Raw genomic sequence first — 14777 nt, forward strand, 5'->3', positions numbered from 1 at the left:
GCAGTGGTGTGTCTTATTGTGAAGGAGCAGAGCGGAAGTCACGTGTCTGTTTTCTCTGCGGCTCACGGCTCACTTTAGCCTCAGCGGCTAACTGACCAGTAGGCTGACCGTCGGCCAGAGTGCCGCCGAGCAAGCAGCTCAGTGTGCCGGTGAGTGTACCGCGTGGGACGCCGTGTAAAATCCACGGAGAGAACTTCAGGATCACAGCGAGCTGCTAACGCTGCTCTTAACCTCCATGCTCGGCTAGCAGGGCTAAGAGAGCGGCTTCCATTATCGGACGGTCCTGGTGACGGGGCTGAAGCTGTAAGGAGGAGGAGGAGGTGGTCAGGGTGCTGCTGACGGAGCTGTGAGGAGGAGGAGGAGGAGCAGAAAACATGGCAGCTGAGGCTTGCGGTAGGAGCCGCTGCACCTCCTGCTGTTGAAGCCCGGAGAGCCGCACGGCCAGATGGAGCCTCTGTGAAGCAGCAGGATGACTGAAGGTGAGCTCGGATCAGCTACTTCTCACTGTGCGCGCGCGCAGTAACAGGTGAGCTGAAGCCGAACTTTCAGAGTGTGTGTTTGAGCCCCTTAAATCAGAGGATTTCTTAATGTACCCTGGTCGGAGCTGCTCTTCTGTCTGTGTCAGTCACGAGTTCAGGTGAATGATTGAGCTGCTGACACAGGACACCTGTCCTCAGGTGTGTGCTGACGCCAGCAGCAGTTCCTGGTTACTCATTGATAATAGATTAACCCTGTGATCAGTCGACCTGAGAGCTGATTGGAAGTTTAGGCCAATGCTGTGACCTCTGACCCCTCAGTGAGTGCAGAGTGTGACTGATGAACTCTCTCTCTCTCTCACTGCAGCAGTGTAATGTAAGGCCATGCTCGCTCGCCCACCATGACCAGTGTCACGCTGCGGTACTTCTGTTATGGCTGCCTCATCACCTCGGCCACCTGGTCCTTCCTGCTCTTCCTGTATTTCTCCATGGGGGCGGAGCCTGACCGCGGCAGGATCCCCGTGAGGCAACGCGGGCAGCCGATCACTGAAGGTGTGGCCGATCGTAGAGGGGGGCGTCGGCCTCTGCTGCCCAGTAAGGGAGTGGAGCTTTCACCAGAGATGGGTGAGTGTCTGCGGCGCGTTCAGGTACTGCTTGGAGAGCAGCAGTGATGGTGGAGTAAGGAGGAGGGGGCTGAGAGAGTGTCAGTGATGACCTGTTTTCAGATTCTTTGTAAACCAGAGGTCTGTTGGACTACATGAGTAATAACTGGCAAATGGGGCGGGGCCAAGTCTCTGATGATGTCATGATTAACGCCTCTGTGTGTGTGTGTGAGATGATGTGATGTGTCAGCCTCTGTGTCTGTCTGCAGGGATGATCTTCAACGAGGCGGATCAGGAGGTTCGGGACAGCGGCTACCACCGCCACGCCTTCAACGTCCTCATCTCCAACAGGCTGGGCTTCCACCGCCAGCTGCCCGAAACCAGAGACGCCCAGTAAGAAGCTGATACTGGACACACTGGGGCCTTTGTGTGTCTGTCTTCCAGTAAATCTGAGTTAACTTTGTGGTTTCTGTAGAGCGAGCTCTGTCAGGTGTAACGACCATAAAAACGTGAAGCGCCCCGTAGCTGCGTGCAGGTGTCGGCGGTGACCCGGCGACTGTTCTCAGGTCTGCCGCGTCACTGTCCGGATCACCTGAAGCCGACCATAGTCACGTGTAGCTGCAACTTGCTGTGACGTCACGCGATGTGTCAGCGTGCAGACGAGCCCGGCTGTTTACCCATGATGCCTCTCTCTCAGGTGTCGCGAGAAGTCCTATCCCGTGGCTCTACCTTCTGCCAGCGTCGTAATCTGTTTCTTCAACGAGGCGCTCTCTGCCCTGCTCAGGACCGTGCACAGCGTGCTGGACCGCACGCCGGCCTACCTGCTGCACGAGATCATCCTGGTGGACGACCACAGCGAGCTGGGTAATGGCGAGCCCGTTGCTGCGATTCGATTGGTGCGGGGCTCGGCCCGTGGCTCATGGCGGATGTTTGTTTGTGTGCAGAGGAGCTGAAGGACGAGCTGGACCGCTACGTCAGGGCGGAGCTTCAGGGGAAAGTCCAGCTGGTGAGGAACCAGAGGAGGGAAGGACTCATCAGAGGACGCATGATTGGAGCCTCACATGCTACAGGTGCGTCCTCGTCACCTGCTTTCCTTACTCTATCCTTGTTTCCTGGAGGATGAAGAACCCTGCTTTACCTCTTTAGGCCTCTCTCTCTTCCTCCATTAACCGTTTGAAAGCCAGAGTCTGGCGTTGTACGTGCACAGCTCTGAGCAAAAGTCTTGAGCCCCCTCCCTCATGTTTTTAAATGAGACAAAAGTGCAGCAATTTATTGAAATGTGTAAACGTGCGTGTAAATCAGTCAGAATCAGGGTCTGCACATACACGTGTAAAACAAGTGTTTGGGGGGAAGACCTTCATCCTTCAGAACAGCTCTGTTTCATCTCTGGACCCTCAGGAATAGCTTTTCGAACTTCCTGAAGGATGCTCCGGTACAAGGACTGGATTGGAAAAGCAGCCAAAGATGAGAAAGAGCTCTAGAAAGCCAGAGATCTGTTGCTCAAGAGCACTTCAAAAATACAGAAAACTATAAGGAAATGACAGCCGGCTCAAGACTTTTGCACAGCACTGCAACCATGTGGACAGAAGTATTTGGTCTCACCTGTTAAGCTTTGAATTCAGGTGTTTTTAGGAGGCTTTACAAGCATCTGAGGGGGCGGGCCTTCTGATCAGGTCAGGTAGATCACAGTCTGACTGACCTGTGTGCGCGTCCAGGTGAGGTGCTTGTGTTTCTGGACAGCCACTGCGAGGTGAACCAGGCGTGGCTGCAGCCGCTGCTGGCGCCCATCCAGAAGGACCACCGCACTGTCGTCTGCCCCGTCATCGACATCATCTCCGCCGACACGCTCGCCTACTCGCCCTCCCCCATCGTCAGGGGTGGCTTCAACTGGGGGCTGCACTTCAAGTGGGACCCTGTGCCCCCCTCCGAGCTCAGCGGGCCTGAGGGAGCATCCGGACCCATCAGGTGACTCACTGACGCTTTAACAGCCACGAGGTACAGTTTGGGTCTGACCTCTAACTCCTCCCCCCTCCCTCTGCTCCCCCTCAGGTCCCCCACCATGGCAGGTGGGCTGTTCGCTATGAACAGGAAGTACTTTAACGAGCTCGGCCAATACGACGCCGGCATGGACATCTGGGGGGGAGAGAACCTGGAAATCTCCTTCAGGGTGAGACTGTTTTACTGAGGGTCAGTGAAGGCGTCGTTAAAGGAGCAGTCACACATTTCTCTCAGTTGTCTAAGGAGCTTGGAAAGAAAAGCGTCTGGACTTCTTTAAGTTGCTTGAAGACGTTTCACCTCTCATCCGAGAAGCTTCTTCAGTTCTAAGGGTCAAATGGTGGAGAGTCCCAGATTTAAACCTAGTGGGAGTTTCCCCCCAAAGAGGGACAAAGGACCCCCTGATGATCCTCTACCTAATCACATGAGCCAAGGTGTGAAAGTGGGCGTGGGTCCCAATCAGCCGGGGTTTCGGGTGAGCTCATTGTTAAACCTGGCCCCACCCTATCATGTGATTTCCTGAGGTCAGATGGCCCAGGGTGTGAGTGGGCGTTAAGGCGTCTGGGGAGGGATCTCAAGTTGGTGTCGTAAACCACCGCCTCTGTTCAAAGATGGTCGCTCACAGTGGACATAGATGGCCTCTTTCACTCCTCTTTCAAACCATCTGTCCTCTCTGTCCAAAATGTGAACGTTGGCATCCTCGAAAGAGTGACCTTTGTCCTTTAGATGCAGATGAACTGCCGAGTCTTGTCCCGTCTAGAAGAGCCACCTCCACGGGACAAGACTCAGCAGTTCATCTGCATCTTAAGGATAAAGGTCACTCTTTCGAGGATGCCAACGTTCACATTTGGGACAGAGAGGACAGATGGTTTGAAAGAGGAGTAAAAGAAGCCATTTACGTCCACTGTGAGCGACCATCTTTGAACAGAGGCGGTGGTTTACGACACCAACTGTCTGCCATCTATAATCCAGTTTTGAGATCCCTTCCCAGACGCCTTAACGCCCACTCACATCCTGGGCCATCTGACCTCAGGAAATCACGTGATAGGGTGGGGCCAGGTTTCACAATGAGCTCACCTGAAACCCCGGCTGATTGGGACCCACACCCGCTTTCACACTTTGGCTCATGTGATTAGGTAGAGGATCATCAGGGGGTCCTTTGTCCCTCTCTGGGGGGATACTCCCACTGGGTTTAAATCTGGGACTCTCCACCATTGACCCTTAGAACTGAAGAAGCTTCTCGGATGAGAGGTGAAACGTCTTCAAGCAACTTAAAGAAGTCCAGACGCTTTTCTTTCCAAGCTCCTTAGACTACGATGACCTGGATGACTGAGAACCTTCACAGACATTTCTCTCAGTTAGCAGTTAGCTTAGTGCACAGACAGGAAGTGGTGGGAGGAGGGGAGAGCAGATGCTGCTACACCTTCTCGCTGTCTCGCTCAGATCTGGATGTGCGGTGGTCAGCTGTTCATCATCCCGTGCTCCAGAGTCGGCCATATCTTCAGGAAACGGCGGCCCTACGGCTCGCCGGGCGGCCACGACACCATGGCCCATAATTCCCTGCGGCTGGCACACGTGTGGATGGACGGGTACAAGGTAAACACACACACACAGAAACACGTGCTCACTCTCTGGATGGCAGCACAGCCTCTGACCTCACTTCCTGTGCCTCTCTCATCCAATCAGGAGCAGTATCTCTCTTTGCGTCCAGAGCTGCGCAACCGGAGTTATGGCGACATCGGCGAGCGCGTGGCGTTGAGGAAGCGGCTGCAGTGCCATTCATTCCGCTGGTACCTGGATACGGTCTACCCTGAGATGCAGACTGCGGCCAACGGCAACAAGCAGCAGCCCCTGTTCATCAACAAGGGCCTGAAGCGGCCCAAAGTCCTGCAGCGAGGACGGGTACCTGAACTCACCACTCATTCGTGTCTGTCCCTGTCACATGACCTTCCTTCATGTTTCCGTCCTCTGTGTCCGCCATCTTCCAGCTACGGAACCTCGCCATCAGACGCTGTCTGGTTGCCCAGGGCCGGGCCAGTCAGAAGGGCGGCGCTGTCGTTCTGCGACCGTGTGACCCCCGAGACCCTGATCAGGTGATCCGATCACATGACCACACGCACCATCGGTGTACCGAATCACCGCAGAGATTTGTGATTCCTGGCGGCAGCAGGGGTGGAGCTAAAGTACACGTTTACACAAACGTAAAATATAGACATAACCATGGTAACATCTTCAAAGCAAACGTGACAGTAAAGGCTCGCACTCATTGGCTAACGACCTATGATTGACAAGTCATTACCCAATGAAAAGCCTGTGACTCTAACGATGTGTTCACACCGAACGCGATAGACGCGAGCGAAAACGCCCCAAACGCCCCTAATTTGACGCGTGCACATTCGCACCTCGACGCGTGTCCAACACAAATCCATCGCGCCTCAAAATTGCATATTTTGACGCGCGTGAACCGGAAATGTGGGAGGAAGTTGTGCCAGATGGTATCTTTGCTAGATGGCAGCTGTCGAGCTAGCATTTGAAGAGAGAGTCTCCCTCCTCTATTTACTGTGGAGAGCAGAGCAGCGGCGTTAAGGACGTCCTCATCGTACCTGGGTCCATCAGTCCTCCAGAGGCGTGAGCAGTTTGGTGAGTTTCACCACTTGCTCGAGGAGCAGCGCCTGGATGACGGCCGATTTCAGCGATATCACCGTCTTTCACTCGCCCAGTTTGAGGACCTGCTGTCCCGCGTCGGTCCCAGGATCGCCCGCCTAGACACCAACTACAGGCGCTCAATCCCACCTGCAGAGCGCCTGTCCATCTGCCTGAGGTTAGTAAAAGTCTTTAATACGGTAGTCCTTTATTGATACCTGTGCTAATATATGCTAAACTATCGTTTATACACTGTTAACATGGCTGTGGTATGCTAACAGTGAATGCCGTCGGTGTTTACTGATAGCAAACTGTGGTATGGAGACGACTGTGTATCATATTTCTAGTGATACTCGACAGTTCTCATCAAGTCCCGATTTAATTCGATTTATGCTGTTATCAGTGTTAGCAATGATAGCATGGCTGTGGTGTCTATCAATGTATGCTCTCGGTGTTTGCTGATATCAAACTGTGGTATGAGGACCACTGTTGGTAATCTTTGTAGTGATACTCACTCCTTTTTTTTAAATTTAGACCTGGTTTAATTCTGGTATAGTTGAATATTTGTATATAATCCCTGCAGCTGTCAGACTCTATAACAGGGGTCACCAGCCTTTCTTAAAACTTAGAGTTAGATAAAATTGTGAAGTTTGGTTCATCTTTAGTTATATGGTTCTATCTAGATATGCTGTCTTATCACAGGTTAACTTTTCAAAAATATTAACAATGATTTAAGCAAGGAAAGGGCTACATGTCAACATACAACTCTTTATTTCTATTAATGTCTTACTTCATTCCTACCTGATTGACATGTCTAGGAATTATGAGTGATTGGCTCACTGTAGGGGTAAAAGTTGCTACCAATCAAATTATATGTTAAAGTTAAAACAAAACACAACTGACTGTTTTATATTATATCTAATATATATTATGTAATTATCCTTATAATTACAAAATGTTTTATGTAAGATTTAAGTTTTGTAATTTAAATCTGACATCACAAAAGTGTTTTGGAATTTGAATAATGTATTTTGTAACTGCAGTACACATAATACTAATTTTGAACAATTTTGTCCAGGTTCCTTGCCACCGGGGACTCCTTCAGGACCATCGCGTTCAGTTTCAGAGTCGGTGTGTCCACGGTGTGCCAGATCACCCCCCAGGTAGCGACGGCCATCTGGGGACTGTCTAGTGGACGACTTCATGGCTGTGCCTTCACCTGGAGACTGGCGGTCCATCACAGAGGGATTCCAGGAGCGCTGGAACTTCCCTCTCTGCTGTGGAGCTCTGGATGGGAAGCACGTCCAGACAAAGGCGCCCCATATATCACATAGGAGACACACATTGATATACACTAAATATTTATTCCATTTCTTTTTTTGTGGTGCCCCGAATTTATGCACCTGCTTGATTTTGTTTAAACAATTATTGCACACTTTTTGTAAATCCAGTAAACTTCTTTTCACTTCTCAAATATCACTGTGTGTCTCCTGTATGATATATTTAACTGACATTTTTTATTGTAACAACCAACGATTTATACAGGAAAATAATGGCTATTAACAAGGTTGCCCAAACTTTTGCATCCCACTGTATTAGTATATTTTGTCATTAGTATAATATGAAATAAATTCTACATGTGTCAAGTCGTGTGCCAACATTTGCTGTGTAGTAGAACTGAGACATTAGTCATTATAAAAGTTTATTTGAAATAATATTAAAATTCTCAAACAGAAAAACATTAAACATAAATATATAGAATAAGTATTAACAGAGAGACAGGAATAAAAAGGACCCAGCTGCTCTCCAGAGCAGGAACAAGGCTGAGGAGGAAATGCCCCATTGGAGACTGGCGTGGCCTCTTCAGGGACACCAGGATGGCCAGCTCCACCGCCGATGGACTGTCCTGGGACCAGTCCCTCATCTGCCTCGGAGCTGTCCTCCTCTCTGGGCCTGTAAAACAGCACAAAACACAAAGAAATGAGAAGGCTGCTACTAGATTTTAATTTCAACATTGGAAAAAAAAAAAAAAACAGGATCTAATCAGATTAGTTGTAGATATTTAGTAAAGGTGATCACAAGGGAATCCCACCGAGTAAAAAGCTATCAGTGCTGCTGTACATCTGATGCTACAGTTGCATACCTGTGGGTGCAGCAGCAGGAGCTCAGGGACTGGGGAGCCAGGAGAAGCAACAGGGGATGCTCTGCTGCAGATTCAGTTGGTTCTATCAAGACAATATTAAATGTTAACAGGTTTTAAACAATAGTCATAGAGAAAGTATATACAGTGGTCCCTCATTTATTGCAGCAGGGGTTGTCAGAATAACTAGCCCCTCGCCACGCACTCTATACACTTTTTTTCCCCACACACATGAACATTAGTCACAGTTCTCACAATGTGATTCTCAAAGTGCAAACCTTTGTAGATTGCAAAACGTAAAAGTATTATTATGCCGTGTTTTGTCTTCGTCTGCCTGCCACTTTCGTGCGCCTTTTTCCCTCGCGGTGCAGGTGTCTATTTCCGAATGAGGGTCATAGTTATGGGTGTTTTTGTGCTGTTTTATCTATTGGACGTGATGGTTATCAAAACAAAACATGATAAATTTGACAAGCGCAGGAGACACGACACAGAGGAGATTTGTCAATCAGGCTGCAGAATGCAATGCTGTACTGTGCAAAAAAAAAGAAAAGAAAGAAATCAGCGAAAAAGCGAGGCAGTGACGGATGAGCGGGACCACTGTGTGCTGTTTATTAATAAACAAAATATATTCCTATATGACAACATGCATAAAAGCAGAACGGTATTTGTACATCAGTGGGAAAATAGCGGTGGCTTGCTAGCTTTTGTGCAGCTTCCTCGGGTCAGTGAAAAATGTAAAAAGAGAAATGAATGAACTCACCAGGTTGCCCGATCTCTTCACGTTTCTTCCTCCAAGCTCGGTCCTTTATATTCCTGACTCGGTACAGAAAACAGCTGGTGTCGTACAGCTCCGGGTTGTTTGCTATGGCGTTGATTAGCCTTTCCTCCATTGAAGAATGAAGGGCTTTGGTTTGATCTGCCCCTTTGACCTAGGTTACAGCCACGTCATCAGGCTCCTGATTGGTTGTCGCGGCGCGATTTGACGCTGGAGTTCAGATTTTTCCAACTCCAGCGGTAGAGGCGAAACACGCATATGCACAAAATGCAACACAAAAACTGACGCGCGTGGGGTTTTTTTTCGCGAGTCAAACGCACCAGACGCGGTACACTGACGCGCGTTTCACGCGTTTTGGCGTTTTTGTGACGCAAATCTGCTTCCGAATTTTCGCGGGACCCGTGTCATAGCAATCGCGTGTCATCGCGCTTTTCCATTGACTTTACATGTAAACCTGACGCTCTGGCCGCCTCTATCGCGTTCGGTGTGAACACACCGTAATGATGTTTCAAAGCCCAGAGGTCAGCTGAACGTTGTTTCTCACACACCTCTGTCCAATCAGTCTTTGCTGGGCTCCGCCCCTGACGATGCAGGCTCTCCCGACCCACACCTCACGGCTTCATAAACGAGTCAGCGACTTCACTGATCGCCAGTGTTGCCAACTCCTCAGTAAGGAAAATCGCTATTGGCTGTCCTAAAAGTCGCTAGAAGTCGCTAAATGACGTCATCACCTAATTTGCATAATTGGTCACGCTAATATAATTGTAACCTATGTTGTTGGAGAGAGAAATAACATCGTGGAAGAGACATAAAGTGAGTAAAAAACGTCCTAAATGCATTTAGAGTTTATTTAGAACTACAAATTAAATTTCTTTTAGCAATTATTGTTTTTTTAATGTCACAATTCCAACCCTGCTCCTTTACCCGGGCTTGGACCGCAAAAGTGACCGAAATAGGCACTCTGGTGGAGTTACTTTGTGTTTGTGTGTGTTTATAAGTAGTTTTAAACCTTGTGATCCACAAAACAGCATAAGAGTAAAAGATTAAAAGAAGAACTGACTGCGTTACAGCACCCGCTGCTTGTTGAGAGTAAAAGCGATACGCGCTTTCACGTCTTTTTTTAGCGACTTTTTATAGAAAAAAAGTCGCTAGGGGGTCAGAAAACTCGCTAAATATAGCGACAAAGTCGCTAAGTTGGCAACACTGCTGATCGCATGTTTTTAATAAACACAATTGTTTATCACAATAAGAGCCTCTGTCTTCACCGTGACCTTTAACCTTTAACCCTTTACGTGTGCAGGACTGGGCGTACGACGAGGAGGGTCAGCTGATCCTCGCAGGTCTGCTGTGTCTGGATGTGTCAGAGGTCAGGACTTTTGACCCCCCGAGACTGATGAAGTGTCACGGCTCGGGGGGGTCGCAGCAGTGGAGCCTGGGGGTGAGACACACAGGGTCCTCACAGTGTGGGCGGGGCTTACTGTTATCAGGAGGAGGAATCAGTGTCATGTGTCCTTCTGTGTTTCCTGTAGAAGTCCAACCGGATCTACCAGGTCTCCGTCGGTCAGTGTCTCGCAGCCGTCTCTCAGCCAATAGGACAGAAAGGTTACGTCTCCATGGCGATATGTGATGGCTCACAGACGCAGCAGTGGCAGCTGGAGGCCTGAGGAGGACGCTGCGGCACCATGGACGGAGGGACGGACTGATCTCCGATTCTCACCTGCTTATTTGATGTTTCGTGTTTTTCATTTTAAGCTTGATGTTTCAATCGCAGAAGAACTCCGCCACGCCGCACGCCACGCCCAGGCACGCCTGGAACTCCTTCAAGGTCCTTTTAAGGACCTGGAAAGTCCTGGAGTCTGGCGTCGCGGTCGGACTGATTTAATCTGATCCGTGATCTGATGTTTACTTGATTTCATCATGATTTCAGTTCATATCTGGAGCCGTGTGCTCGCTTTTTATGTCTGCGTCAGCCTTCATCATGTGAGCTCTGAGGCGTCTCCGACCTCAGAGAAGCACTGCAGGCTTTACTGTAGGGTTTTTATCGCATTCACACAGGAAGTGCTTCCAAAGCAGCGCGGCGACGGCACTTCCTGTCCTCCTCAGGTCAAAGGTTGCTGTAAGTCCAGAGGTTTTGCTTCAGAGGTCTGTTAGCTGCAGAGAGCTGGAATAAAACTGAACACTCGCTCACTGAAGGACTCGGAGCGTCGCCGCTGCTCTCGTGTCTCCTCGTGGAAGCCTGATGATGCTGACCCGCCGCTCGTGCACCAGAATCACGTCTGCAGTTATTTCTAATGAGAAGCTTCCTCGATGAAGTTGGTGTGAGCATGCACGTGAGATCAGTTCTGATGCCACCGATGATAGGAAGGAAGGGGGAGCTTACTTACTGTCAGGGTAATCCACAGTAGGCGTCACAGCCACTTTCCCTCGAGCAGGTTGTTCCCCACGCTCGCTGAAACATTTCCGTTGCAGCGTGTCAGAACAGGAAGCGCTGCCATGCTGTCACAGCAGCGACTCGCTCTTTAACCCTCGTTAACCGTGAAGGTCAGAATGTTGTAAATGTGAGTTTGTAGAATAAAAAGTGAGGATGTGAACCTTTATTTTAAAATTTTGACTGTTTTAAATCCACAGCTACAGGAGAAATATCCATGAATGTGCAGATTAATATTTACACAAATATACTGAAATGTTAGTTTGTTTGATTAAACCTGTCAGATCAGTGACACTGCTTAACTGCGCCCTCTAGAGTCACATGCTCAGAGTTGCATTTCAGTGACATCTAGTGGCCAAACACGAGACAGCAGCAGGGTGTAAATGATGTAAACACAGTTCAGTGAAGACGGCCCGGTGGCTCAGCCCGTTCTGCAGTAGCTGGGAGGAGGCATGCACACAACATGGCCGATGGCGTAAACGCCGCGCTCCACCCATCGTAGCAGCTGCAGTGTTGTCAGCGGTGAGCTCGGGCTGCGAGGTCACCAATGACTGTAAATGATCCTGAAAAAGCCTTGTGTTCATCTGGATGTCTTCAGTGGGACGCGTGTTGTCATCAGCTGACTTTGTCAGTCTCAGCTGACTGCAGCTCTCTGACCTTTGACCTTAAACACTGCCCGTGTGTCAGTTTACAGTAAATGTGCCCACAGTCTGTGAAGGCTAACCTGACACTGTTCATATCCTCCCTGGTGAATTTGATGTGTCCACCGAGTTAATGTGATCGGTGAACTGTGGTAATTCCTGAGATTTGATTTTCACCCAGGTGCCAGTGACGTGGTGGTGTTCCAGGGTAGGATAGCAGAGCCCTCTTTTCCACTTCTTCCATGTACAAGTTGGGTGAATCTGGCACACGCATGTTTCTGCTTGTAGCACTGACCCTTGTATGTAGTGACCTCACAGCCTATTGTTAGTCAGTGCTGCTGGTGTCAGTCAGTACTGTTTATAAGGTTGGAGACCTGCAGTCAGCTGACACTGACGGAGTCACCTGATGATGATGTCCAGGTTAACAGAAGCACCGGTGTGTGAGACAGGCTGGACCCTCCATAACCTGTGAAAATGATCATATATCCAAACTTTTTTTAGTCTTTAAATTCAGAAACAAATCTAAATGTGTCCCGTGTGTTGTCAGCACCACCCAATGAAAATGACGAACCCTCTGCACCACCAGTCCGACTCGGGAGGTAAAAATGTTTCCCTCTGATGTCAGATAATGAGTTAGGGATGGAGGGGGAGAGGAACCTAAAGCAGGTAAAGGAGCACAGAGGGTGGGGCTTGGAAGGAGGGCCACAGTTTCAGAACAGAAACCGCGCCATCCTCCTTTCTAAGGCTTTCCTGTCTGATAATAATAATGATAATAATAATAATAATACTACATTTTATTTGAGGGCGCCTTTCAGAAACCCAAGGTCACCTTACAAAGAACAAAATTAATAAAAGGAGCAATAGTCATAAAATAAGTTAAAATTGCAAAACAGAACTTGACAACAGATAAAATCAGCACTAAAGCGAATAAACCAGTTTGAACAGATGTGTTTTGAAGTGTGACTTAAATGCGGGAAGAGAGTCTATATTTCTTATGGCTGGAGGAAGAGAGTTCCAGAGCAGAGGAGCAGAGCGACTGAAGGCTCTGTTCCCCACAGTGATGAGACGAGCAGAAGGAACAACAAGATGAATGGAGATGAGGATCTGAGAGGGCGGGAAACAGTGGTGATATGAAGCAGGGCACACAAATATGAAGGAGCAGATTTATGGATACACTTGTATGTGAGAAGTAAGATCTTAAAGTTTATCCTGGCTTCTATGGGCAACCAGTGAAGCTGCTGAAGAACTGGGGTAATATGCGCTCTTGACGGAGTACGAGTTATGACCCGAGCTGCAGAATTTTGAAGAAGTTGGAGTTTATGAAGGGACCTTTTAGGAAGACCAAATAAGAGGGAATTGCAGTAATCAATCCGGGACGTAATAAGACTATGGACAAGGATGGCAGCAGCATGGGGAGTAAGGAAGGGACGGAGCCAGTTAATATTACGTAAGTGGAAGTATGCAGACTGGGTTATGTAATTAATGTGAGACTGGAATGAAAGAGTATTATCCAGTATGACACCCAAACTCTTTACCTGAGGGGAGGGAAGTGTGGGAGAACGTTCAATGTTAATGGAAAAACTGGGGGATTTGGTTCAGATAGGCTGTACCAACAAGTAAAACTCGTTAAGACTGTTAAGTTTAAGAAAATTGGAGGAGAACCATGATCTGATCTCGATAAGACAGTTTGAGAGGGAGGTAGGTGGAAGGTGTCAGGAGTTTTCCTGTATTGCAACTCAGGTCGGAATAAAAACGCTCAGACAGGTTTAACGTGTACACGGGTGAGACTCAGGGAGACTCGCGCCCCTGCAGTAAAAAGAAAGAGTCTTTATTCAGAGAGCACATACAGGAAGAGAGAAAATAGAACTGCAGGCTTCCTGTGTAACTTCCCCATTTAGGAGTCTGCACAGAGTTGCAGAGTTTAAGCTGAATACTGAAAAGAGCAAACACATTTAGATAATGAAACGTACTTTTAAGCATAACATAATAAAAATCCCAAAATCCTAAAAAACCTCTTAACATTCCCTCCTGTTGTACATATGTATATGTACAGTTCATAGCTTATTGTATCAGTCTATGGCCACTTGTAAACATTTTTAGCCAAGACATAAAATAGTGGGTTTCGTGAGTATGTTATATCCAAGTGTCTATCTCATTATCATCTTCTTCATTCTGTGATAGGGTGATGTAAGCATGAATTGAAGCAGAATAACAGTATTATAACACCAACAAAAACAAGTCCTTTAATCAGCAGGGACTTCCAAGAGCCGCTTAAAAGCCACGTAAGCCAGTCTTCTGTGTTTGCGGCATAGTCTCGTTGTGCATCCCGAAGTTGTCTGAGTGTTTTCAGAGCATCAGTCATGTTCGATGAGTGCACATTATCTGGAATGTATGTGCAACATGTGTTGTTAAAGAGAATTCTCCTTTCTCGGCAAGAATCATGTCCAATGCTACCCTGTGTTGCATTACTGCAATGCGCAGAGCGTCAATCTCCTGATCCCGTTCGTCGTTGAATTTACATGAAGCATTCAGAACCTTTTGTCTTTCAGTCCAAAGTTTAAATTCCTCTGGGACATCGGAACCCCATATGGAATCATGCTGCTTGAGGTCTGGGGTGCTTCGTCTTTTCCTTGTTGTTGACGTTGATGTTGATGTGGCGTCCATGGTTATCTTGAAAGTGTGGTCAGATATGAAAATGGGAGCGCACTGACCTGTCCAATTCCCAGGAAGGATATCCCAGGCCATCCCTTGCACCCAGAAGGTGCCATTTGAGATGTTGCTGCTCTTCACGGGCCCTCCAGGAGCGTTTGTCTGTACTGCTTTGCAGTTGGTGGTGTTTCCCATTGGTGTGGATCCGTTCTCTTGGCGGTAGCATAGGCTGTGGCTCAAATTCCCATTGTTTTCAAGAAAGACTGGGAATGATTTAGCCTTACTTCTGTGCTTCACTTTCAGGTCAACCCAGAACCATTCGTCACATGTGCCATTTCACAGTCCTATCTGGAGAGGTTCCTCATGGTTGACCACGATTCCTGGAATTGATACCCAAGGCTGGCGTAGCTGCGGCATACTTTGCCTGA

At 48.4% G+C, this 14777-nt stretch overlaps 1 protein-coding gene across 2 annotated transcripts; it reads left to right on the forward strand.

Annotated features, from left to right (window-relative positions):
- Nucleotides 1-11228, forward strand: galnt11 (UDP-N-acetyl-alpha-D-galactosamine:polypeptide N-acetylgalactosaminyltransferase 11 (GalNAc-T11)). 2 transcript variants are annotated; one of them, XM_039617596.1, is made up of 12 exons: nucleotides 1-526; nucleotides 844-1100; nucleotides 1348-1471; nucleotides 1776-1942; nucleotides 2023-2148; nucleotides 2794-3043; nucleotides 3128-3245; nucleotides 4517-4669; nucleotides 4760-4975; nucleotides 5062-5166; nucleotides 9932-10069; nucleotides 10161-11228. In XM_039617596.1, the coding sequence occupies exons 2-12, from the start codon at nucleotides 878-880 to the stop codon at nucleotides 10293-10295; spliced, it is 1755 nt and encodes a 584-aa protein (XP_039473530.1). In that variant the 5' UTR covers nucleotides 1-526; nucleotides 844-877; the 3' UTR covers nucleotides 10296-11228. The 2 variants fall into 2 exon arrangements, with proteins under 2 accessions (XP_039473530.1, XP_039473528.1); XM_039617594.1 differs by having other exon boundaries at nucleotides 3-479.
- Nucleotides 11229-14777: the final 3549 nt, after the last annotated feature.

Source organism: Oreochromis aureus, linkage group 9 (genome assembly GCF_013358895.1).
Source record: "Oreochromis aureus strain Israel breed Guangdong linkage group 9, ZZ_aureus, whole genome shotgun sequence".
Taxonomy (NCBI): Eukaryota; Metazoa; Chordata; class Actinopteri; order Cichliformes; family Cichlidae; genus Oreochromis; species Oreochromis aureus.

What these genes read in the sequence shown, in the direction of transcription:
- galnt11 (XM_039617596.1), top strand. Translation starts at nt 878, where the DNA reads ATGACCAGTGTCACGCTGCGGTACTTCTGTTATGGCTGCCTCATCACC. An exon ending in TGGAGCCTCACATGCTACAG is followed by an intron (nt 2,149 to 2,793) that starts GTGCGTCCTCGT and finishes GTGCGCGTCCAG; the next exon opens with GTGAGGTGCTTGTGTTTCTG. An exon ending in ACCCCCGAGACCCTGATCAG is followed by an intron (nt 5,167 to 9,931) that starts GTGATCCGATCA and finishes TTACGTGTGCAG; the next exon opens with GACTGGGCGTACGACGAGGA.